A 25,655-nucleotide genomic window follows, 5' to 3' on the forward strand; every position below is an offset into this window, starting at 1 on the left:
AGTTTAGCCGTTTGATAGGAGATCCGAGTCACTGATTCGATTATAATATTTATATATTATAATATTTTTCATATTTATATTATTGCACCTGTTTTTTCTTAATCTACATATTTAATTTATAAAATGCAAAGTTACAGTATTTGATCAGCGTCTTTCTTTCTTATCACGCGATTGTTCTGCAGTGTTCATTCCGGACACTTTTTATATTGTTTTTGTTATTATTATTAAATTACAAAATAACACGTTTTGAGTCCATGATTGCTTAATATATAATTCTATCTTGTGTTATTCTCCAACAACCCCAGGTGGAAAAAAAAGTACATTTCTATAATGTACTTAAAGTGCTCTGTTTTCACACACTAATTTTGTACTTAAAGGTGATAAAGAGGATCTTTTTGTCGACTGAGAAACCAAAGACTGTTACTGAGTTTTTGAAATGAGCGCATGCGTAAGAATTTCGAGGGAATGCCTCCCAAAACTCCTGCACGAGTTATGGAACATGAGTGTTTACCACCGGCATTCGCTGTGTCGTGTTAGTGGATTCATTATGTCGGACTCACCGCAGGTAACTCATAATCTGCAGTTGTTATTCCTGTCTCCGGACAAAAACATTGCATGCGGCGCAGTGTGGAAAGTTTCTCACAAGGAACGTCATGGAAGTGATTGACAAGCCAGAGGCCCAATCATTTATGCGATGATCGCGTAAACGATTGGCTGATTTTTTTAAGGCCCTACCTCGTGCACAGATGATGTATATTAATATTATTCCTTCCAGTGCACCTAATAAATAGTCTTTTATCAGTTAGTAAAGACAGTTTCAAGTAATATTGCAAAAATGTATAAAACAAAACATCCTCTTTAGCACCTTTAATATACTAAATATTCTTCTTTAGTACTTCTCTTATGAACATCTAAGTGTACTCAACTGTGCTATTTTGAGACAGCATGAAATATGAACTTAAATGTGCTTTTAATATACTATCTCTGTATTTAAAAAATGTATTTAGATACTACTTATAGTTCATTTGAACCCATAGTGTACTACAAGTGTTAACTAAATATAGTTTTTGAATACAGAGATAGTATATTAAAAGCACATTTCAGTTCATATTTCATGCTGTCTCAAAATAGCACAGTTGAGTACACTTAGATGTTCTTAAGATTATCTTAAGAAGTACTAAAGAAGAATTTAGTATATTAAGTACAAAATTAGTGCACGAAAATAGAGCACTTTATTGAAATGTACTTTTTTCACCTGGGGACTGCACGATTTCTCTACAGTGTAGTTTTAGTAATAATATCTGGCAACCCTGATGGTCCGTCACAACAGACGCAAATGCTGCTGGGTGAACCGACATGATGGTGGACTGCATCTATAAGCCACTTTTAAAGGACAACGGAGTTGGACAGAGACATGTTTCTATCTGAAGGCCCTCTATTTGTGCTGTGGGGTTGCCAAGTGATGCCGTACTGAAAAAAGAAGCAGGATAAAGACGTTCCCCAGCTTGAAAACGGTTAGTTTGCTTTGGGATCAATTCTGAAAACATGGCAATGTCCCTAAACCAAGCCTGCCGGAGTCTAGCCCTGTCTACATGGCTGCTGTCGTTTTGCTTCGTGCATTTGTTGTGTCTGGACTTCACAGTGGCAGAGAAAGAGGAATGGTACACTGCCTTCGTCAACATCACTTACCTGGATCCAGTGACATCCGAAATAAAGACAGACAGGAGTGAATGTGGGAGATATGGGGAGCACTCTTCTAAAAGAGACGTCAGGGGTTTTGTGTTCATGCCATCACTTCTGCAGGACAGACAGGCATGTGACAGTAGCACTAAATTCTCCCTTCCCCACCCCAACATCCCATGGATAGCACTGATAGCCAGAGGAAACTGTACCTACAGGGAGAAGATCAGACATGCTGCGGCTCTCAATGCATCAGCTGTGGTCATCTTCAATGTGGGCTCCAGCAACTCCAACGACACCATTACCATGCCACATCACGGTAAGAGGACACAACTCTCTTTTCTTTCCTCTCTCAGCCATTAACATATGCTAAAATTGCAAGATGTTCTCATCAACTTTATGTCCCACATAATAAAGAAACTCTCCTCTAGGTGAATGAATGATAAAATTGTTCTTTGAGGTTCAATTATTCCTCTAATGTATAACCAGGCTATCGCACCACTGCACCAACATGTGATTATGACCAATGATGCATAATGTATGATGTTCACACTATTAATAGTTAACATGTTTCATGCACTGTATCATGATGAGGAAATAACTCTTGAGATTATGAATTTGCATGGTACATTTACTATGCAAAGTTTTTCCTCTAAAATGTTTATCTTTGCATCATATAACCTATGAACCATGTCCATACTTCACCTCAAGGGTAAAAGAAAAAAGATTTTGCATTAAGATTTCACTATTATTTATTAGTTTTTTGTTGTTGTTGTTTTTTTTTTTTTTTGCATTCTTAACACTTTTTTGTGACAATAAGCACTTGAAGACTTCAGATGCAAAAGCCTCTGAAATTTTCTTCTGAGCATTTTTATCAAGCTCGTATGTTTAGGTTCAGTAATTTCACTTTAATGGCAATTAAACATAACATAAACATATGAGCTTGATAAAAATGCTCATTTTATAAGAAAATTTCAGATGGCACTTAGAGGCTTTTGCATCTGAAGTCTTCACTTGTTATTGTTGTAATGCAAAAAAAAAAAAATCTTATTTTTCATAACCATAATGCTAAGAAAACAAAGACATCACACATTAACGACATTCATACTCAGTGATTTATTACAAGAAAGGGAACATATTGATATACAGGCATATTTTTATTGTCTTAACTCAGATCATCTGAAGCAACAGATGTTTACAGCATGATTACTCAACGTGTTTGCAGTCACAGCAGATTTCTTCATGTTTGTGTTATGCTTTCTCAGCAATGGAACATGTCCAGGCCGCAAAATGGCAACCTAAAATTGCAAGAAAAAATATTAAAGGGGTCTTAATTATGCTGCTTCACTTTTTCAGCTTTAGTTAGTGTGTAATGTTGCTGTTTGAGCATAAAACCATCTGAAAGCTTGCAAAGATTTCTATTAATAGTTCCAATTATGAGTTTTATGTTGTTGCTATACGATGTAAACAAAGGGCAAAGCTTTGCCTCAGCTCGCCTGCTAGCAAACATTAGTGTTGATATAGTGTTTACTGTAGCGCACAGTGGTGGTCAGAATTATTGGCACCCTTGGTAAATATGATCAAAGATGACTGTAAAAATAAATCTGCATTGTTTATCCTTTTGATCTTTAATTCATAAAATTAGCAAAAATCTAACCTTTCATTGAAGGGAAAGAATTGAAAGTGGGGGGGAAATCACATTATGAAATAAATGTTTATATCCAAAACACGTTGGCCACAATTATTGGCCTTTTATTCAGTTCTTTTTGCAACCTCCTTTTGCCAAAACGACAGCTCTGATTCGTCTTCTATAATGCCTGATAAGTTTGGAGAACACCTGACAAGAGATCAGAGATCATTCCTTCATTAAGAATCTCTCCAGATCCTTCAGATTCCAGCTCCATGTTGGTGCTTCTTCTCTTCAGTTCACTCCACTCATTTTCTTTAGGGTTCAGGTCAGGGGACTGAGATGGTCATGGCAGAAGCTTCATTTTGTGCTCAGTGACACATTTCTGTGTTGATTTTGATGTTTGTTTTGGATCATTGTCCTGATGGAAGGATCCAACCATGGCTCATTATAGGATTTCTAGCAGAAGCGGTCAGGTTTTGATTTTTTATCTGTTGATATTTGGTAGAATCCATGATACCATGTATCTGAACAAGATGTCCAGGACTTCCAGCAGAAAAATAGGCCCACAACATTAAAGATCCAGCAGTATATTTAACCGTGGGCATGGGGTACTTTTTATCCATGTGTGCACCAAACCCATCTGGTGGCTTTGCTGCCAAAAAGCTCTTTTTTTTAGTTTCATCTGACCATAGAAGCTTGTCCCATTTGAAGTTCCAGTCTTGTCTGACACCTGAATATGCTGGAGTTTGTTTCTGGATAAGAGCAGAGGATTTTTCTTGAAAACCTCCTGAACATCTTGTGGGGATGTAGGTGCAGTTTGATATTTTTTTTAGGCTTTCTGAGACTCAAGACTTAACTAATCTCTGCAATTCTCCAGCTGTGATCCTTGGAGAGTCTTTGTCCACTCAAACTTTTCTCCTCACCGTGCATTAGGACGATTTAGACACACGTCCTCTTCCAGGTAGATTTGTAACATCTTTAGTTGATTGGAACTTCTTAATTATTGCCCTGATGGTGGAAATGGGGATTTTCAATGCTTTAGCTATTTTCTTACAGCTACTTTCTGTTTTGTGAAGCTCAACAATCTTTTGCTGCACATCAGAACTATATTGTTTGGTTTTACTCATTGTGATGAATGATTAAGGGAATTTGCCCTTTGTGTTTCCTCATGTTTATACTCCTGTGAAACAGGAAGTCATGGCTGGACAATTTCATGTTCATGATCACCCTGGTGTGCTAAAAATAAATATGAATGGGAATATACTTCAGAGATATTTTACTCATAAAAGATTCTAGGGGAGCCAATAATTGTGGTCAACGTGTTTGAGAAAAACAATTATTTCATAATGTGACCCCCCCCCCCACTTTCAATTCTTTCCCTTCAATGAAAGGTTAGATTTTTACTAATTTTATGAATTAAATATCAAAAGGATAAACAATGCAGATTTATTTTTATAGTCATCTTTGATCACATTTACCAAGGGTGCCAATAATCCTGACCACAACTGTATGTAAGATTGTTCACCGCCCTTAACCATGGTTTTGTGATCGATTACTGTTTTCTGACAAATATCATGATTAAATGGTGTTTAACATCATAACTAAAATTACATTTAATTTTAAAAAAGAGAGAAAAAAAGCATGAAACCTCCTGTGAATCCATGCTTGCAAAGTCTGTGCATGCACAACACACTGGGTCAGCTAACCAATCACAGCACAGTTTGTGTTTCAGAAGGAGGGGCTTCATCGAAACAGGCGTGTTTGAGATGCATCATCCGAAAGCTGAATAAATATGCTTTCCAATGATGTATGGTTTGTTAGGATATGACAATATTTGGCCGAGATACAACTATTTGAAAATCTGGAATCTGAGGGTATTGAGAATATTGAGAAAATTGCCTTTAAAGTTGTCCAAATGAAGTTCTTAGCAATGCATATCCACTCACAAAAATGAATTTTTGATATACAGTGCTGCTTTAAAGTTTGTGAATCCCTTGCAGAATCTGCGAAAATGTGAATATTTTTAACAAAATAAGAGGGATCATACAAAATCCATGTTATTTTTCATTTAGTACTGTATTGAGTAAGATATTTTACATAAAAGATGTTTACATAAAGTCCACAAGACAAAAAAATAGCTGAATTTATAAATATGACCGTATTCAAAAGTATGATCCACGACTGTTTGTTTGTTGTGTGATGGTTGTTCATGAGTCTCTTGTTTGTTCTGAGCAGTTAAACTGAGCTCTGTTCTTCAGAAAAATCCCCCATGTCCTGTAGATTTTGATTTTTCAGCATCTTTTGTGTATTTGAACCCTTTCCAGCAGTGACTGTATGATTTTGAGATTCATCTTTTCACACTGAGGACAACTGAGGGACTCAAACACAACTATTAAAAAAGGTTCAAACATTCACTGACGCTCCAGAAGGAAGCACGATGCATTAAGTGGGGTGGATGTCCTTCTCACAGTAGCAAATCACTCTTATAGTTTAGCAGCTGATATTAAAGCTCAACACTATATTGGATTAACTCTAAATGCCTGATGGTGAACTTAAAATGTTTGTTCTGTGAGATGAAGAGTGGACACTTGTGTTTTGTCAAAGATCTTGTTCCTGTGTATTTTTATTTGTGTTGTGACATTAGCAGGATAGTGGGAGTTGTTAGATTGCTCAAACCATTTAAACCACAAGAATCTGTCCTTGCATTTTGCAGATCTGATAGTCATGTCATTCTGATGTTCTCACTTCCCTACTGTTTTCCTGTCTCTTGGCCTTTTCTTTCATGAGGGCTGTGTGGTTTTTGAGAGTTAGTGGTATAATTTTGTATTAAAATAATTTGCACACAACATCCCAAAAACCTCTCTACTGAACTCTTTTTCACCTCTATTTAGCCAGTGCATCCTTTTTTATAAGACTGTGTAAAATGTAATCCTTTATTTAAATTTTCAATATGAGCATAATAGTGTCATCTTTAGAAATAATATTTGAAACAGGTAAGTACATCAGCAATCAACCCATCTGGATCCTTCAGTTTACATTTGAGATGTTAATGTTTAACATACTTGAACAGCCTAAGCACCATTTGGCCTGTGTTACAGTTCAGTCCAGCTGGTCCTGATCTTGAGGATGAAATGACTGGCTTTCTCAGATGCAAACAGGAAGTTGAGTCCAGAGAGACTGGTTTGCTGAGCTTAGCTGAGATGAGATGTGTAAAGTCTTCAGTTTCATATGGTAAATATTAGATGATGATACATGTGCCCTACCGACTTTAAAAGAATGGTACAGAAGACATACATTGAAAAGCCTCCTTGAAACAAGCAAAAGACACAAAAATATAGTTTAAATGCATAAATATCTAACCACTTGAATACTTCAATGGATGGAATTGCCCAATTCAGTAAAAAAGAAAAAAAAAAAAAAACCCATATATTATGAAATTCTAATGTAGGTTTACAAATTCACTCTATTCGTTGCGATTGCTTTTGACAGACAGATGGACGGATGGATACTAGACAGATGGATAAGACGGATGGATGGATAAGACAGACGGATGGACAGACAGAGATGGATGGATAGACAGATTGATTGATAGACAAAGATTGATAGATGGATAGACAGATTGAAGGATAGACAAATTGATGATACACAAAAGGATGAATGATGGATGGATAGACACACGGATGGATGGATGGATGGATGGATGGATGGACAGACGGACGGATGGATAGACAAATTAAAGATAGACAAAAAGGTGGATGGATTGACAGATTGATGGACAGACAGATGGATGGATAGATAGATAGATTGAAGGATGGATAGACAAATTGATGATAGACAAAAAGATGGATGGATGCATGGATGGATTGACAGATTGATGGACAGACAGATGGATAGACAGACAGATGGATGGATGGATGGTTGGATGGATACTAGATGGATTGATGGATTGATGGATGGATCCTACATAGATGGATAGACAGACAGATGGATGATAGACGGATGGATGGATGGATGGATGGATAACGGATGGATGGATGGATAACGGATGGATTGATGGATAACGGATGGATGGATGGATAGATAAGACGGACGGATGGATGGATGGACAGACGGATGGATGGATGGATGGATGGATAACAAACGGATGAATGGATACTAGTCGGATGGATGGATAAGATGGACAGATGGATGGATGAGACGGATGGACGGACAGACGGACGGATGGATGGATGGATGGATCGGTCGGTCGATGCATCGATCGATGGATAAACAGATTGAATAAAGGGATGGATAGACAAACTGATGATAGATAAAAAGATGGATGGATGGATGGATGGATGGATGGATGGATGGATGGATTGACAGATTGGACAGACAGATGGATGGATAGACAGACTGATGGATGGATGGATAGACTGATGGGTGGATAGACAGACGGATGAATAGACAGATTGATAGACAAAGAGATTGATGGATAGACAGACGGATGGATGGATAGACTGATGGATGGATGGATGGATAGACTGATGGATGAATAGACAGATTGATGATAGACAAAGAGATGGATGGATAGACAGATTGATGGATAGACAAATAAATGGATGGATAGACAGATTGATGGACAGAGAGATGGATGGATGATAGACAGATTGATGGACAGAGAGATGGATGGATGAATAGACAGTGATGGACAGACAAAGAGATGGATGGATAGACAGACTGATGGACAGAGAGATGGATGGATGATAGACAGATTGATGGACAGAGAGATGGATGGATGAATAGACAGATTGATGGATGGATAGACAGATTGATGGACAGAGAGATGGATGGATGAATAGACAGATTGATGGATAGACAAAGAGATGGATGGATGATAGACAGATTGATGGACAGAGAGATGGATGGATGAATAGACAGATTGATGGATAGACAAGGAGATGGATGGATGGATGGAAGGATATATATGTGATAAAATACAATCAACTTGTTAACATGCTCCACAGCGCCACCCAGTGCTTTTAATTATAACTGTGAGTTTGAGGTTTAGTGCTTGGGATTTAATATGGATTCACTGCATTTATGGCCTGCAAAGCAATGTAGTAAAATTTGAATAGTATGTTTATTTTTCGAATAATAATAATTACAGATTGAATATTCAACTATTCGTGCACACCCCTAATTCAATTACATTAAGTTTGCAGATCAGACCAGGAAAGGCAAGCGAAGGCTTTTCCAGAGATTTTTAGAGATCAAGAGGTTCAGTCGGAATCTAGAGTAGAGCTTAACTACACGCTTAGGGAAAAAAAGGTTCAGTCGGTTCTATATAGATATTGATAAATAACCCATGGTGAACCCTTCATGCCAAAAAATGTTCTACATTAGAGATGAGAAATGACTTAAATCAGTGGTTCCTAAACTTTGGAGTGGCGTACCCCTGAGGCAGTTCAGAATCATTACAGTAATTATAACATGGCGAGAACGCAGCATTAGACTGCAGTCACACCTTTTCCTTAAATGATTGCATGATGTTTAATGGTTTGAATGTTTAACTCATAAAAGGTTCTACATATGAAGCGCCTGACAAGATTCTACATAGAACCCTTTCTTCTAAGAGTGTAGATTTGACATTTAATGATCAAGGATTGTGTTTGACAGTGCAATAGCCAACAACCATGACTGTTGGTGTGTTTATACATTGAAGTATGTCATCTCTGTGCCTCTACTATTATTTTGAGTGAATCATTTGAGCTTTGAACCCAACATCATTCCTTTAGGTACCGGCGATGTGGTGGCTATCATGATTCCCGAGCCCAAAGGTCGTGAGATCGTGGCCCTGTTGGAGAAGAACATAACCGTGGCCATGCACATCACCATCGGCACGCGGAACCTGCAGAAGTACGTCAGCCGCACCTCGGTGGTGTTCGTCTCCATCTCCTTCATCGTCCTGATGATCATCTCTCTCGCCTGGCTGGTCTTCTACTACATCCAGAGGTTCCGCTACGCCAATGCACGAGACCGCAACCAGGTGCTGTAGAGCCACGCTAACTACACCAAATACTGGGATTGAACCTACATTTACGTTACACCACATGCATTCAGAATCAAATTTGATTTAAAATGAGATATTTCAATGTAGCATGTGAAAGATCTAAGGATTCTCAATAACTATGGAGGACCACAAGTGTCACGGAAATAGTAAAAAAGCATAGGATTAATTAATAACTAATTGTACAATAAAAATGTGCATTAATAAATGTGTTTGCCAAAATAATTAATGAATCTAAAAATAAATAGATTAATTACTGCTTTTATTTGCCATTAAAAAATAAAATAATGAATTACTTTGCAATTTAATCTATTTATTTTTAGATGAATTAATTATTTTTGTAAACATTTACTAATGCACATTTTTATTGTACAATTAGTTATTAATTAATTATATGCTTTATTGTTATTTCCGTGACACTTGTGGTCTTCCATAAATAACAACCTGTGTTTGTGTTATTTTAAGAGAGCAACCATACATTTTTTTTTTATTTACACTATTTTTTATATGATTTAATTTTATAATCATTAGTCATTTATGTAGTTGTCATTCATTATATTATTCTGTCTTATTTGATTGACTTACGTCATTTATTCATTTACATCATTTATCATTATATAATTGTATTGTTATTATTCATTTAAGTTTTTTATATTTTATATTACTATAATTGTGATTATGCTTGTGGTTTGAAGGGATGTTTGTCTCCATTTCGAGGTTTTTAACGTCACTGGACGATGTTGTGAAGCAGTTCTTCCCTTGGTATAATAACACTTGTTGGTCAGACAAAGCCAGAGCATTGAAACTGAGCATTGAAACATCCAGACGAACTCTGGGCATTGAAACTTACGCAACTAAAATTATTCAATAAACTCTGCTCTTTTCTTATCGTCAATTCGTCTCCTGCTTCTGCTCTTCTCTGGCTTTTTCAGTTAAAGGGTTAGTTCACCCAAAAATGATTTTTTTTGTCATTAATTACTCACTCTCATATTGTTCCACACCCGTAAGACCTTCATTAATCTTCGTAACACAAATTAAGATATTTTATAAGATAGGGAGCAATGACATTTCCTCTCTCAAGATCCATTAATGTACTAAAAACATATTTAAATCAGTTCATGTGAATACAGTGGTTCAATATTAATATTATAAAGCGACGAGAATATTTTTGGTGCGCCAAAAAAAAACAAAATAGCGACTTATTTAGTGATGGCCAATTTCAAGACAATGCTTCAGGAAGCTTCGGAGCATAATGAATCAGTGTGTCGAATCTGCTGTTCAGAGCGCTAAAGTCACATGATTTCAGCCGTTGGCAGTTTGACACGTAATCTCATTATGCTCCGAATCTTCCTGAAGCAGTGTTTGGAAATCGGCCATCACTATATAAGTCGTTATTTTGTTTTTTGGCACACCAAAAATATTCTCGTTGCTTTATAATATTAATATTGAGCCACTGTACTCACATGAACTGATTTAAATATGTTTTTAGTACCTTTATGGATCTTGAGAGAGGAAATGTCATTGCTCCCTATGGAGTCCTCACTGAGCCATCGGATTTCAACTAAAATATCATAATTTGTGTTCTGAAGATTAACGAAGGTCTTACAGGTGTGGAACGACATGAGGGTGAGTAATAAATGACAGAAATTTCTTTTTTGGGTGAACTAACCCTTTAAACTCTCAGGCTGATAGAAGACATATATCTTCTGTCAGTGATTTGGTATCTGAGGTCGAATCTAATATTTCTGACATGGAGATCCACCTGATCTAACGTTTTGCCATGATCTAACATCCTGACATTGTCGACAGGATGGAATAACAAGCAACTGTTATCTCCATCAAAAAATCAAAGTCAATGGAGGGACAGAAAGCTCTCAGATTTCATCAAAAACATCGTCATTTGTGTTCTGAAGATGAACCAAGGTCTCGCGGGTGTGGAACGTCATGAGGGTGAGTAATTAATGACTGAATTTTCATTTTTGGGTGAACTAACTTGTTTTAAGATCAAATGAGCAGAAGCAGTATTACTTGATTAATACTTGCTAAATATAATCACAGTGCAGAAAGGTGATCTCAGGTAAACTAGTGACATTAGAAAAGCTGAAGGGTTTTTTAAAAAGGTGTTTGATAAAAAGAAAGGGAAAGTTTATTGGTTAAAGGGTTGAATGTAGGACTTCTAAGTTCTAAAAGTTTGGTTTGTGATGGTCAAAGCGAGTAGAGGATGATTACTGGGATGATTGGATGTTCTTATGGAAAAAATATTGAACAAAGTCTCAAGTATATTTTCTATGTGATGAGCACATCACTTACCGTAGCATAAATAACTAAAATGTTATAAATAATTTCAACAAAGTTTAATCAAACTTGTTTTTCAAAAAGAGCATTCCGTTCTCTTGTTTTTATGTTTTCACAGATCGATTTCGGCTGCCTTCAAGAAGTTTTCTGAGTTATACAGAATAACAGGAACTGTTACTCGTAAATTTCACAATCTTCAATTTCGAGATGGTTCTTCTGGAGGAACTGTCTACTGAGACATTTCAAGAACAGAGACATTCTAGGCTTTCAAGGTCACAATTAGAGACAATTCAATTTTTCACTCTTTGTTATATTGCAGCCATTTGCTAAAATCATTTCCTCATTAATGTACACACAGCACCCCATATTGACAGAAAAACACAGAATTGTTGACATTTTTGCATTTATTAAAAAAGAAAAACTGAAATATCACATGGTCCTAAGTATTCAGACCCTTTGCTCTGTATTTAGTAGAAGCACCCTTTTGATTTAATATAGCCATGAGTCTTTTTGGGAAAGATGCAACAAGTTTTTCACACCTGGATTTGGGGATCCTCTGCCATTCCTCCTTGCAGATCCTCTCCAGTTCTGTCAGGTTGGATGGTAAACGTTGGTGGACAGCCATTTTTAGGTCTCTCCAGAGATGCTCAATTGGGTTTAAGTCAGGGCTCTGGCTGGGCCATTCAAGAACAGTCACAGAGTTGTTGTGAAGCCACTCCTTCGTTATTTTAGCTGTGTGCTTAGGGTTATTGTTGGAAGGTAAACCTTCGACCCAGTCTGAGGTCCTGAGCACTCTGGAGAAGGTTTTTGTCCAGGATATCCCTGTACTTGGCCGCATTCATCTTTCCCTCGATTGCAACCAGTCGTCCTGTCCCTGCAGCTGAAAAACACCCCCACAGCATGATGCTGCCACCACCATGCTTCACTGTTGGGACTGTATTGGACAGGTGATGAGCAGTGCCTGGTTTTCTCCACACATACCGTTTAGAATTAAGGCCAAAAAGTTCTTTCTTGGTCTCATCAGACCAGAGAATCTTATTTCTCACCATCTTGGCAAACTCCATGCGGGCTTTCATGTGTCTTGCACTGAGGAGAGGCTTCCGTCGGGCCACTCTGCCATAAAGCCCCGACTGGTGGAGGGCTGCAGTGATGGTTGACTTTCTACAACTTTCTCCCATCTCCTGACTGCATCTCTGGAGCTCAGCCACAGTGATCTTTGGGTTGTTCTTTACTTCTCTCACCAAGGCTCTTTCCCCCGATAGCTCAGTTTGGCCGGACAGCCAGCTCTAGGAAGGGTTCTGGTCGTCCCAAACGTCTTCCATTTAAGGATTATGGAGGCTACTGTGCTCTTAGGAACCTTAAGTGCAGCAGAAATTTCTTTTTTTAACCTTGGCCAGATCTGTGCCTTGCCACAATTCTGTCTCTGAGCTCTTCAGGCAGTTCCTTTGACCTCATGATTCTCATTTGCTCTGACATGCACTGTGAGCTGTAAGGTCTTATATAGACAGGTGTGTGGCTTTCCTTATCAAGTCCAATCAGTATAATCAAACACAGCTGGACTCAAATGAAGGTGCAGAACCATCTCAAGGATGATCAGAAGAAATGGACAGCACCTGAGTTAAATATATGAGTGTCACAGCAAAGGGTCTGAATACTTAGGACCATGTGATATTTAAGTTTTTCTTTTTTACAAATCTGCAAAAATGTCAAAAGTTCTGCATTTTTCTGTCAATATGGGGTGCTGTGTGTACATTAATGAGAGAAAAACTTAAATGATTTTAGCAAATGGCTGCAATATAACAAAGAATGAAAAATTTAAGGGGGTCTGAATACTTTCCGTACCCACTGTATATAAGCAATGGGCTTTAAATCTTTTTAGGATGATTTATGGGTACACCACCCTGAAGAACGACCAAGCTGGACCAACTATGTGCACTCAGTATTTGTTTTTTGCTTTCAGTCTACATACATATTCATGTAAACTCAGTCAGTTATATTTTAAGTGAATGTAAGCAGTTGCAAAATAAAACGCATGTGTAACAGTATAGTGGATCCATGCGTCAGGTCTTAAAGTGACAGCAGCCTAATATGCCTGCTGCCAAATTATTAAGATAATATTAAAAATATCTATATGGAAGTTTTCCCCATGGTGTTTTGTCAAAATTGTTGCTGAGTGGTTAGTAACTTTGGAAAACCACTAGCTACAGTGGCTGGTGAGCAAAAAAGTCAATATCAAACCCTGCTTGTACATCCGTTACCACTATCTGATTTGTTTCCTATAACTGGACCGGTAACATGGGCAGAATTAACGGCATATTAACTGATTTGGTGATGGACAGCTCTGCCATTCAACAGTCTGAGATGCATTAATTAAAGTAGTTAATAACTTCTTTTAATTAATCAGTTTGAGATTGAATTAATGCCAGATAAATTATGGAAATGACATCTGAGGACTAATTCTAGTTATTTTGCTTTATTTCCAGATTCAATCATAGGCTTCTTCTCGCATACGGACATGCACACCCTTCAAAAAAAAAAAAACCTCTTGACAAACTAAAACACATGCATGAAAAGAGAGAATGTATTTTTATTGTTACTGGACAATGTTGTGAAGCAGTAATATTCCATTGTTTTTCCCTTGATATAATAACACTTGTTGGAATTGCATTGGCCAGACGAAGCCACAGCATTGAGTATTGTAACCTCTAGATTATTCAATAAACTCTGCTCTTTTATTATCATCACTTTGTCTCCTGTTTCTGCTCTTCTCTGGCTTTCTCAGTTAAACGCTCAGGCTGATAGAAGATATATATCTTCTGGCAGTGATTCCACGTCTGAGGTTGAATCTAATATCTCTGATGCACAGATCCATCTGATATAACATTTTAGTACAATCTCTAACACATATTTCATGTCTTTTGCAGAGGCGATTGGGTGACGCTGCAAAAAAGGCCATAAGCAAGTTACAAGTACGGACCATCAGGAAGGGTGACAAGGTTTGGTTTGTTTTATGTTTTTTGTCAGACTTCTTAGTCTTTGAGTACAGAGAAGATTTTAAAAACACTTCATTCAATCCAATAATGTGATCATTATAATGAAAAATAATGCAAAATGGGTCAAAAACACATTGTCCTCCAAATTGGTCTTTTCTTACAAACATCTTTATCAAAAAACTTTATTAAAAACTACCCAACCATTTTTATTTTTTAGTGTTTTTGAAATAAGTCTCTTCTGCTCACCAAGGCTGCATTTATTTAGAATTAACAGTTATATAGTGAAGTATTAATACAATGTAAAGTAACTGTTTTCTATTGTAATATATTGCAAAAACGTAATTTATTCTTGTGATCAAAGCTGAATTTTCAGCATCATTACTCCAGTCTTCAGTGTCACATGATTCTTCAGAAATCATTCTAATATGATGATTTGATGCTCAAGAAACATTTCTGATTATTATCAATGTTGAAAACAGTTGTGCTGCTTCATATTTTTGTAGAAACTGTGATTTTTTTTTTTTTTTTGGATAGAAATAGAAACTTCAAAAGAACAGCATTTATTTGACATTGAAATCGTTTGTAACATTATAAATGTCTTTACAGTCACTTTTGATCAATTTAATGCATCCTTTCTGAGTAAAAGTACCTAAATACTTCAACACATTTTTGAACACTGGTGTAAAACGTATTGTTCTGATTCTAAATTCTTATTGCAAATATCACATTTGAAGAGAAAATGATAAAAAAAAAAAAAAACATATTCAAAAAAATGCCTCCCCAATAACGCTTACAACGTGTGACATTTCATCATGTCTTTTTATAGGATATCTTTGATCTGATTCCTGTCCTTTAACACCCATCTGTGATTCATTCTCATTAGACATGCTTTATGACTGTATGTTCCCGTCTGCTACTTTTCCTCTAATGGAGATTTCAGGGAACTGTACACATATATTCACCCATATGTGGTTACTCACAACATTATTTATCGGCCCCCTGTTTCTAGGAAACTGAGTCAGACTTTGACAACTGTGCAGTGTGCATCGAAGATTACAAACCTAATGATGTTGTCAGGATTCTGCCATGTCGGTAAGATTTCAGGCAAACATTACAAGATGTAAAAGTAGATTGAACTGAGGAATTCTGATTCTCAGAGAAATAAAATGCTTAAACAATAAATAATGCATTATTATTAGAATAGTTAGCATTAGTGTGCCATATTGAAGTTCAAACAAAAACTATTGAACTAAATGAACCATACCTATAAAGCCATCATATTTTAATCTGTACTTTGTCATTTTTCCCAATAGTGCAGCATCACTATAAACATTACCATGCCAAAGCATTGCTTACAATGTGTCTACAATGGACAGAAATAGATCACTTTTAGAGCTGCCAACTCTAGAGTAAAAATTTATAAATTGAGAATACTCAAAACATTTGAGGAAAATTATTACCTCCAAACATTAAAGTAAACTAACTCAGTTTTAGTTAAGTAACTAACATAGTTACTTTTACATTTTTACATTTAGTTAAGTAACTAACATAAAAGAAACCCCTGTAAAACCCAATATGACATTAAACACTAACTTAGTCTCCCTTTGTTAATCTTGTGCAAAAACACACAAAATAACACTTAATTTCAACATTTTTTTTCCTTATAGAGTCTGACGCAAAGCATGCTGGATATTAGAAATCTGTTGCAACTCAATCATATTAAGTTCAGCTTACTACAATCAAATTTTGAGTTCATGCAACTTTTTTCTATTAAGTACAATGAACCTTCATTATTATCTGAGTGAAACAAACTCATTTCATTTCATTAATTTCACTGTTCGGTTTTACATTCTGTGGTAATAATTCTGTTTTTGATGAATTAGTTTGTTACCTCATGTTAGATTTCACACAGCAGTGTAAGAATATAATTTTTGGCTAAAATAGCCAATGCAAAATCACGTTTAAAAATGTATAAATGCATTAAATGCATTAAGGAGGACCTATTGTGCCCCTTTTACAAAGTTTTGTTTTTGTTTTTGGGGTCTATTAGAATGTTTTCATGTTGTTTTTCATATATTTGACATTGTTGCAGCACCTCTCTTCCCAGACTGTCATTAACACTCTTAGTTCCTGTCCTCCTTCCAAAAAGCACAATGTGCCCTGATTGGTCGTCTGGAGCAGTCTGTTGTGATTTGTCAACTGTACCAGACCCTGCCCATTTATTTAGCATACACAGCAAAATCTCCAGAGCTAAATCAACTCTGCTCAGAGATAATATGGACCTCTCTACATAGAGTTAAAATAACACTGAAGTAGAGCTAAAGTTAATGAGATAACATGCTGTTTGAGGAGTTGTTTAATCAGATCTTGAGAGATTTTATGTCTTTTATCTTCAGTTGATTTCATATTCAGCTGTAGTTCGTGTTTCTCTTCATGATTCTGCTTGTTAACAGCAGGTGTTCATCACTAATGCTCAATCAGAACTTAATCACTTAATTATCTCTTTAACTTTAACTCTGCTTCAGTGTTACTTTAACACTAAGTAGAGAGGGGCCATATGTAATCTGAGCAGAGTTGATTTAACTCTGGGGATTTTGCTGTGTACGCCTCAGGTGGGATTTATTAAAATGAGGAAGGTTTTGACATGTTCATTCCCAGAAGAAAACTCAAGACTACAATCAAGGTGTTTCAGGGAGTTCAGAAACAGTGCGCACTGATATAGAGAATAACTTCCTTTGAAGTGACTTTGTGCTTTGTAGCTTTACAGACCTTTTTCATCCTCAAACAGCAACACACTAAAGAAAGATGAACATGAAAAAAGCATAAAAGGTCCTCTTAAAAATGTGTTTGAAAAGTGTAGATAAACTGTTTTTGGTCTTTTTGTGAAAAATGTTTCTCTGCTTAATGTGCTGTTATTGTCAGTCATGTCTTCCATAAGAACTGTGTGGACCCTTGGCTACAGGACCACAGAACCTGTCCCATGTGCAAAATGAACATCCTGAAAGCCCTGGGCATCCCGGTAAGAGTAGAAACTAGCCATAAACATCACACACGGCCTTGTGTTTTGCTCTAAATAAGCTGTAATTTTCCATTCAAACAGCCCAATACAGACTGTTCTGATGACATCCCTCCTGATTATGAGATGTCCGTCAGCGGCCCTCCCACCAATCCTGTGACGGGGGCGAGTGAGGTGTCAGTGGGTGAGAGCTCGGTAGTCCTGGACCCAGCTGTCAGAACAATAGGCCTGTCACACATTTACCACGAGATGGACTCCTTCCCGCCGGCCGGAGAGAGCCACCACATCGCCAGCAGTGAGTATGGCCATGTGTCTCGCATTATATGAACTGTAATCTTGACATTTTCTTGAGAAAATAAGTTGAGAAATTAATTATGAATATTATATTTATGAATAGTTATAAATTAATTAAGATGTATAGCCTCTGAATAACTTTGATTGTGACATACACTACCATTCTACCATTTGATCGAAATTTAGTAATATTGTGAAATATTAATACAATTTAAAATGACTGTTTTCTATTGTAATATATTGTAAAATGTAATTTATTTCTGAGATCAAAGCTGCATTCTCGGCATCTTCAGTGTCACATGATCCCTCAGAAATCATTCTAATATGATGATTTGCTGCTCAAGAAACATTTCTGATTAAAGTTAATACAGTTAATAACTGTTGTGATGCTTCATATTTTTGTTATACTTTTTTCCAGGATTTTTTGATGAATATAAAGTTGTAAAGAACAGCATTTATGTGAAATTTAAATCTTTTGTGACATTATAAATGTATTTACTGTTACTTTTGATCAATTTAATGCATCATTGCTAAATAAAAGTCGTAATTTCTTTCCAAAAAAATCTTACTGGCCCCAAACTTTTGAAAGGTATATTTAATATAAGGTAAGGTAATATTTAGGTATAGGTAAATATTAATAATTCACAATTCTCACTGTCAAAGAAAACCTTAAAAAATTAGGATGTTTTAAAATAGCAATTTTCAGTTCAAGTTCATAGAATCAAAGACATTTTATATTGAATATTGAATATATGTTTTTCTAGTTATGTAATTGCTATTTGTGAGTATAATTTGTACAAAATTATGCTTTTGCAACTAGACAATTTATAGAAAATAACAAGTGAAAAGAAGTGGGAATATAGACCTTTATTTCTATATTTTTAATTCCTGTATAAAATGAATCACAAAAGAGGGTCTATCAAAATGGGAAAATGTTTCCGCATAATGCAAGGTTCTGTGTAAAGAATGCTTATCAATGCTTATTATTTTAATTCCCATCTCTCGCATTGACCTACACATCTTGTGGTTCTGGATTTGATTATTTTAGTCTGTTCTAGTGGTCTTGTGTGTGACCTACTTTCAGCTCTCATATATTTAGGTCATTTTTTTTGGTACCGGCAGCAAATAAAAGCACAGCCTGTCCTGGTTCTCCATCGCAGCTTTGGTCTGATCCTGTGCTGCTTCTGTAGCCCGTATCAGTCCTTTTGTCAGCTTATAAGATTTGTTGCCGCTCAACAGCACTGTGAATAAGTCTGTCAAGCTCCAGAAAGGACAAAAAACACCATTAAAGTAATCCATATGGGATCTTCCAAGCCATTTGTCCTCCACTGAAACTTTCATTCAGATTCAAAAATGACACCTCACACCAGGTTTGGTGGCAAAACGTTATTGGTAATGTTCTTTGTTGTTTCAGGTGAGCACCAGCCCTCCATGAGCAATGATTCAGACACCTCACTCATCATGCCAGTGGAGCTCGTCCTGTCCGACGTAGAACTTCAGTCTGATCCAGAACAGGACGATGTGAAGTCCTGAACATTACTGAATGACTCTCAGTGCCATAAATGGAGCAGGACTGCAGCAGGACAATAAAAGAGCATGAGTAATAGCAGCACAGGTGTGCAACCTCCTTTTTTGACCTCATGGTCTCAGTCACCGCAGCTTGCTTGTCCTCTTCCTCTGGCTTTATCAACCTCAATTTCATGCCGTCTTCTGTCCCGAGCTTGTGTTACCAGACTGGAAAAGCCACCTGGCCCTACGAGGGATGTTTTCGCTTTTATTCTGGAAAATTTTGACTGTTTCAACTTCCCTATGGGATCACTGCCAGTACACACCGGAATATTCTAAAATGAATAGACGTAATGTAGACGCAACGTACATTTGCTTTGAGTGTCTAAAGCGGTTTGCGTGTGCTCTAACCAGCGTGAAGTGAAGTATCGTGAAGTAGCGTGATACTTTGTGAAGTATCACCAGTGCTTATCGTATACAGGACACTATTTTTGCATCTTCTGAAATGTGATGTGTCAAATCACACTACAGCGACAAGATGAAGTAGAACCCAGCTCATGATATGGTGAGTGTTTTAGCAGCCGTATCCAGAGACAGTGTGTCAAGGCAGTACTTGTGAATCATAATGCCACAAAAGCAGTTAAAGTACATGCTTTCCACTAATTTTGTCTTGACAGAGTGTTGTAATGTATTCCACTAGGGTTTCAGGCCCCGTGCACACTGTTAAATTAAGAGTCACTCCGGTTTGGAGTGCTTAAACCTGCTTTGCACTCACTCCTGTAATTTGTTAATTACAGGAGTGACAATTGCATTCTTACAACCAAAATTCAGGTAGTAACGATTATATTTTCATGTCATGTTGCTTGGAAACATTAATTACAACGTCACAAATAACTAAAGGCCCATTCACACCAACTATTAGTGATGCGCAGTATTTTTTCTTTTACCAGAACACCGAAATTAACACAAATTTAAAGTTTCCATTTGATCAAACTTAAAATAAAGTTTATTTATCTACTCCAATTCATTGTTGAAATATAAACAGTGACTGTAATAACTTGTTGTCATGGCAGATTTATTCAAGCATACATTAAATAAAGACAACAGAAAATATAATGAATGCATGTAATATAATGAATGCAATATAGTGCATATATTTAGCAAAATTAGGTATTTTTCCTAGCTAACTACTGAATTATGGACATTAAATGGCTTTCCTGAGGTAAATGTAACATTAGGAGACATATTGTTTACAAGCTGTTTTATTGACGTCTTTCCGCGTTTGAAACACTTCAGTTGTACTGACTGACAGAAATTGAAAGCTGAAATGTTCTTAAAAGTTACAAAGCACAAAGTTTATTGCGAAAACTGGAAGAAAGGCGAGCTACAAATAATGTTCAGTGAAGTTTTGTTCACGCATTAAATGAAAACAGCATAGAAGAAATCGATATGGTCAGCCCCGAACTAGTGTCCACATAGCTGTTTATTTTGTGCACTCAACGTGACAACAGTCAAAACACGCCGTCAGAGAGGCAAATATTAAATGTCAACATTTCGGCCCTCCAAAATTGTTTTGGGCGAAAACGAATATTCATATTCGTCCGATCAAATGCCAAAAATTTTGCCGCATCACTACATAACATTTTAAATAATCATGCTAAAAGATTTCGTGTTCAAACTTGGCATCAAACAGCACCTTTTGTTTTGAATATGCCTCTAGCGACCTCTAGCGGACCGAAGATATTACATATTGCACCTTTAACCTATTTATTGAATTGTTGTATAAAATTGACATCACATTTGCACGCGTGCTGATATTCGGGAAAACAGCACTTTTGCTTGTGTGATATTATAAATGTTAAAAACAAGAACTTTATGAAGACTTTTTTGCACCATATCTTGGATTATGGGGACATTTTATTACTTTTGGTGGCATTTTTTGCCCCAAACCCCCGTTAATTTCCGACCCTGATGTGTGTGTGTGCTGCGTAATGATGGGGAGCAGGGCCCTTTTTCAAGTGCAAGTGGAGGCCCCTTTCAAGGGAAATGGGTGAAACATACAGTAGCAAAGGCCACTGCCGGAATGCAGTAAACTAGTATTTCATTGTGAACGCAATCTGAGTCAACCATCATGAGGAGCGATTCACTCCCACAATGAATTAAATGCAGTTGTCACTCCCTAACCAGTGCAGTGTGCCATATTTATTTTTTCTTTGCAAATAACTTGCTGAGTTAACATCTTCAGAAGCTTTTATTTTTAAAAAGTTAGTCCCGGTTAAAAGTGAAGTGTGTAATTTCTGCTAAACCTGAACGGCTGAATTGGAGCGAACAGCTCAACCAGCGACGTGAACTACCCGTTTCTCCAAAAACTTGTTCTTTTTCATTATTTTTTGCTATTTTGTTTGGTTACTGCAGAAATTGCAGACGTAACTTTCATTCGGCAGCAGTAAAAGCGCTTTGCTCAAATTTAAGTTGCTCACAATACTTTCGCAGAAGGATAGTACACTACTGACAGGCCTGTTTTAAACGACCGTTTCTTTTTATCATGCACAGTAGGAAAGTGAAAGACGATTGAATGGATATTTTGATATCAAAGGGTTTATTTTTCTAAAAAAGACAAAAGAAAAAACAAAGGACACATGGAGATACACATTGCTGAATCACCCCCTTTTAAATATTTATGTTTTATTATTATTATTATAAATATTATTTTACTAAATAGTTTTAACTTATATTACAGTATATTAATATTGTGATCAAGTAGCCTGTTAATGTTGGATACAGACTGGCTGTTTACAGTGTGTCTGTGTATCTGCCAACTTCAAAGAGGTCTGTTATTTATTATTTTAATTATTAAAACAATAATGATATTAATATTAATTATTATTAATTTTATTAGGTATAAAGGCATTTGTACTCATGTTTGAATATTTTTCTCAATGATATACTTCCCCAGTTAAACACGCTCATACCCAGAATGCACTACTGCAGTCAAATGGACTGATGAATGTTTAGCACACTAAACCAAAGCTTCAGCATATACTGTATGTCTGCATATGTTTCTGATGTCAGGACAGGTGGATATGGTGTGTGTTCACATGTGTCCTGCACTATTGTAATGAATGATCATGAAGGAGGTAAACGTGCGCAGACGGACTGAACTGGGAGCAGTCGTAGAGCTGGGGTCTGTGATCCTGATATTCATATTCAGTAATATTTAACATAATGGCTTGTGCAGTGTTATGTGCATCTGTCAGCCAAAAAGCACATGAGATTTCCCTGAGATTTATTTTATTGTAACTTTAGACTGGCATGAATAAAACTGTTGTTTAGAGGAATTTTATAAGATTAGACGATTACGCACTAATTATTTGGTGCTTATTTAATTATTGTAACACATTTCTTGTGGCACAAACAATATTCTGTGTGTTTTCTTTCTATGATATCTGTGGTTGAAGTTGTCTGTCTAGGAATCATTTTGTGTGTCCATTAAAGCAGTCATATCATGCATTTGTTGTTTATTTTTTCCCCTTGGGGAATTAATTTACAATATTTGTGTCCTGTGCCTTTATATGGAAGCTTGTTTTAACCATGAAATAAAAAAAAATAAAAAAGGTAATTGCGACTTTTTATCTCAGTTGTGAGACTTTCTTGCAATTGCAAAATATAAACATACAATTGCAAGTTATAAAGTCAAAATTGCATTATTATGGAGCCCTGGACATAGGCTAAATCGTGCACACAATTTAATAATTCGTTCCCTTCGATTTACTAAAACATGTGCACGATTTACTATTTCGTTCCCTCGGTGTATAAATCATACACATGCATTTATAAATCTAGGGAACGAATTAGTAAATCGTCCGCACAATTTTTTTTTTTTTTGTTTCGTGCATGTCATGTGCGGGGCTCCATGTGTGGTGCACATAACTGGTGCGCATGCGTGGTAAAAAATAAATGATGTGTACCCATAGACTGTATGTGTACCAGAAAACGTTGAAGGAAGCGCTTTTGAGTAGTGATGGCGAAATGAAGCTTTGTGAAGCACCGAGGCTTTCCTCTCAAGTGTATCGTAAAAAGGTTCATTACTCGAAGCTTTTCAACACAGTGCACACTAACGACATCTTGTGGTCAAAAGGTGGAAAAAACTGCCTTTGCGTCCCAGACGACGCAGCTATTTTTGGAGTTTCATGTAATAAATCAGTTTGTGCTATGAAAAGCGTATAAAACAATGTAAATTATTATTATACATAAAAAAGTCACGTGTCATTTCACTTACACAATTTGAATAAATGAGTCTGAATAAAATTTGGGGGGACAAATAGGCAAGCTTTGGCATATATTATCAAAATAAATGATTGTTATAGAATGAAGTATGAACTGGGAATAAATACAAACTGAACACATGTAAATATTTATTCGTATTATGGCATATTTTTTGCTAAAAAGCAAATGATACTTCACATCTGCGCAAAGGTTCATGTTATGTGAATCAGAATATGAAGCAGTCACGTTGTTGTGTGCGAAAACGAAGCTTCGGACGTCACCGATCACGTGGTTATGGCAAAACGAATCAAGCTCCGATACAGTGCTTCACTGTGAGATGTTTCGTTTTTTTGATACAAGCTTCGAAGCCTCGGTGTCAAACGTCACATCACTACTTTTGAGTACAGGGACATGATTTCTTACAGGAGTAGGATTTTTCTCCATCTCTGGTAAGATAGCAATCACGATGATAAGTGTGTTCATTAATTATTAGGGGTGCAACGGATCCGTGATCGGTACGGACCAGACCCCGCGGTTCGGCATGCATCTGATTCATGGATTAACTGCTGTTTAACCACCGTAATGTGAAAGTTTAGCATTTGGACGTGTTTTGTCTTGCCAGTTTGCACGTTCAAATTATTTTAAACGCGGAAGAAGAGTTGAAAATCGGGATTCGCGTGCACGCAGAGAGAGAGGCTTTCAGACAGTGCTTGAACACCAAATTAATCCTTTTTTTTTTTTTTTAACTTGAGCTTGAACGCACACATACACACAAAGTTTTCTCAAAATACCCGTCTCGGCAAGTATTCTATCGGTTATGTCATAAGTGAACAGTTGAGAAAGAAACCGGATGTGTCAGTATATTCGTAAAGTGACAGCAGCCTAATATTCCTGCTGTTGTCTTTGTTATTAGTTTTAATAAAATATAAACAAAACATCATCATCTACGACGTTCGAAAGCAAAGAAGATAGTGAGGAGAGCAGTCAGGAGGAAAGTGATGGAGACGACTTGTAGGATGAGTGTTGCGTGAAGTGTGAGTACCAAAGATATAAACTCGCAATTGCGTATAATAATCCAATTGTGAGGGACAAGTTTATATCTCATAATTCTGACTTTATACGATGCAATTGTGAGTTTATATCATGATTCTGACTTTATAACTCACAATTGAGTTTATATCGCAATTCTGAGGGCAAAAAGTCAGAATTGTGAGATAAAGTCAGAATTGGCGCTTTATATCTTGCAAATCTCACTTTATATCACCCAATTTTGACTTTATAACACGCAATTGCTAAAGAAAAAAAAAATCTGAAATGTGAGATAGAAAGTTTCCTTTTTTATGTTTTTATTTTTTTTATTTAGTGGTAGAAACAAGCTTCCATACCTTTAAGACTATGTAAATGGCCTCTTCACATATGAAATGAGCAGCAAGGCAGCATTTGAACATAGTACCAAAACAGCTGGTGCTGAAATCTTGCTCAAAAAGGATTGAGTTCTAAAAGTTTTCATTAAGATGATTAAGGAAAATGAAATTCCTTATATGACCCCTTTATAGGAACTAATCTGTCTATGTGGTGTTGTAGACAGTATTGAGTGTTTGTTTGACTGCTATTTATTGTTAAATAAATTAAATCAGATTGTTCATGCATTGGACCTGAATGCTCTGGTGTAAAGACTGATTTATCAAGCTCATAATTTATCATTATTCATATAAAAGGATTCAGTGCTATCCAGGTATAGAATTTGGTTGATAATCTTCCATAATTTATGAACACAGTTGACCTGAATGTGGTTTTTGCAGTAAAATTATGTGCTTGCTTGCTTTTTTTTTTCTTCTTTTCTTTTTTTTTCTCAGTGTTATAAAATTATAATTGTGACATTAAATTTTGCTGAATGCCACTATCCTATAAATAACTTAAAATATA

General features: G+C 36.4%; 1 protein-coding gene across 3 annotated transcripts; it reads left to right on the forward strand.

The window, feature by feature from the left end:
• Nucleotides 1–1,337: 1,337 nt before the first annotated feature.
• Nucleotides 1,338–25,375, forward strand: rnf150a (ring finger protein 150a). 3 transcript variants are annotated; one of them, XM_067404294.1, is made up of 9 exons: nucleotides 1,778–1,999; nucleotides 6,409–6,541; nucleotides 9,088–9,338; nucleotides 14,437–14,493; nucleotides 14,579–14,650; nucleotides 15,657–15,739; nucleotides 17,570–17,666; nucleotides 17,748–17,958; nucleotides 19,372–25,375. In XM_067404294.1, the coding sequence occupies exons 1-9, from the start codon at nucleotides 1,913–1,915 to the stop codon at nucleotides 19,488–19,490; spliced, it is 1,110 nt and encodes a 369-aa protein (XP_067260395.1). In that variant the 5' UTR covers nucleotides 1,778–1,912; the 3' UTR covers nucleotides 19,491–25,375. The 3 variants fall into 3 exon arrangements, with proteins under 3 accessions (XP_067260392.1, XP_067260393.1, XP_067260395.1); XM_067404291.1 differs by lacking the exon at nucleotides 6,409–6,541 and having other exon boundaries at nucleotides 1,338–1,999; XM_067404292.1 differs by lacking the exons at nucleotides 6,409–6,541; nucleotides 14,437–14,493 and having other exon boundaries at nucleotides 1,338–1,999.
• Nucleotides 25,376–25,655: the final 280 nt, after the last annotated feature.

The sequence above is a fragment of the Chanodichthys erythropterus genome, chromosome 12 (assembly GCF_024489055.1).
Source record: "Chanodichthys erythropterus isolate Z2021 chromosome 12, ASM2448905v1, whole genome shotgun sequence".
Classification (NCBI taxonomy): Eukaryota; Metazoa; Chordata; class Actinopteri; order Cypriniformes; family Xenocyprididae; genus Chanodichthys; species Chanodichthys erythropterus.

What these genes read in the sequence shown, in the direction of transcription:
- rnf150a (XM_067404291.1), top strand. Translation starts at nt 1,546, where the DNA reads ATGGCAATGTCCCTAAACCAAGCCTGCCGGAGTCTAGCCCTGTCTACA. An exon ending in ATGCACGAGACCGCAACCAG is followed by an intron (nt 9,339 to 14,436) that starts GTGCTGTAGAGC and finishes TGGCTTTCTCAG; the next exon opens with TTAAACGCTCAGGCTGATAG. An exon ending in CCATCAGGAAGGGTGACAAG is followed by an intron (nt 14,651 to 15,656) that starts GTTTGGTTTGTT and finishes CCCTGTTTCTAG; the next exon opens with GAAACTGAGTCAGACTTTGA.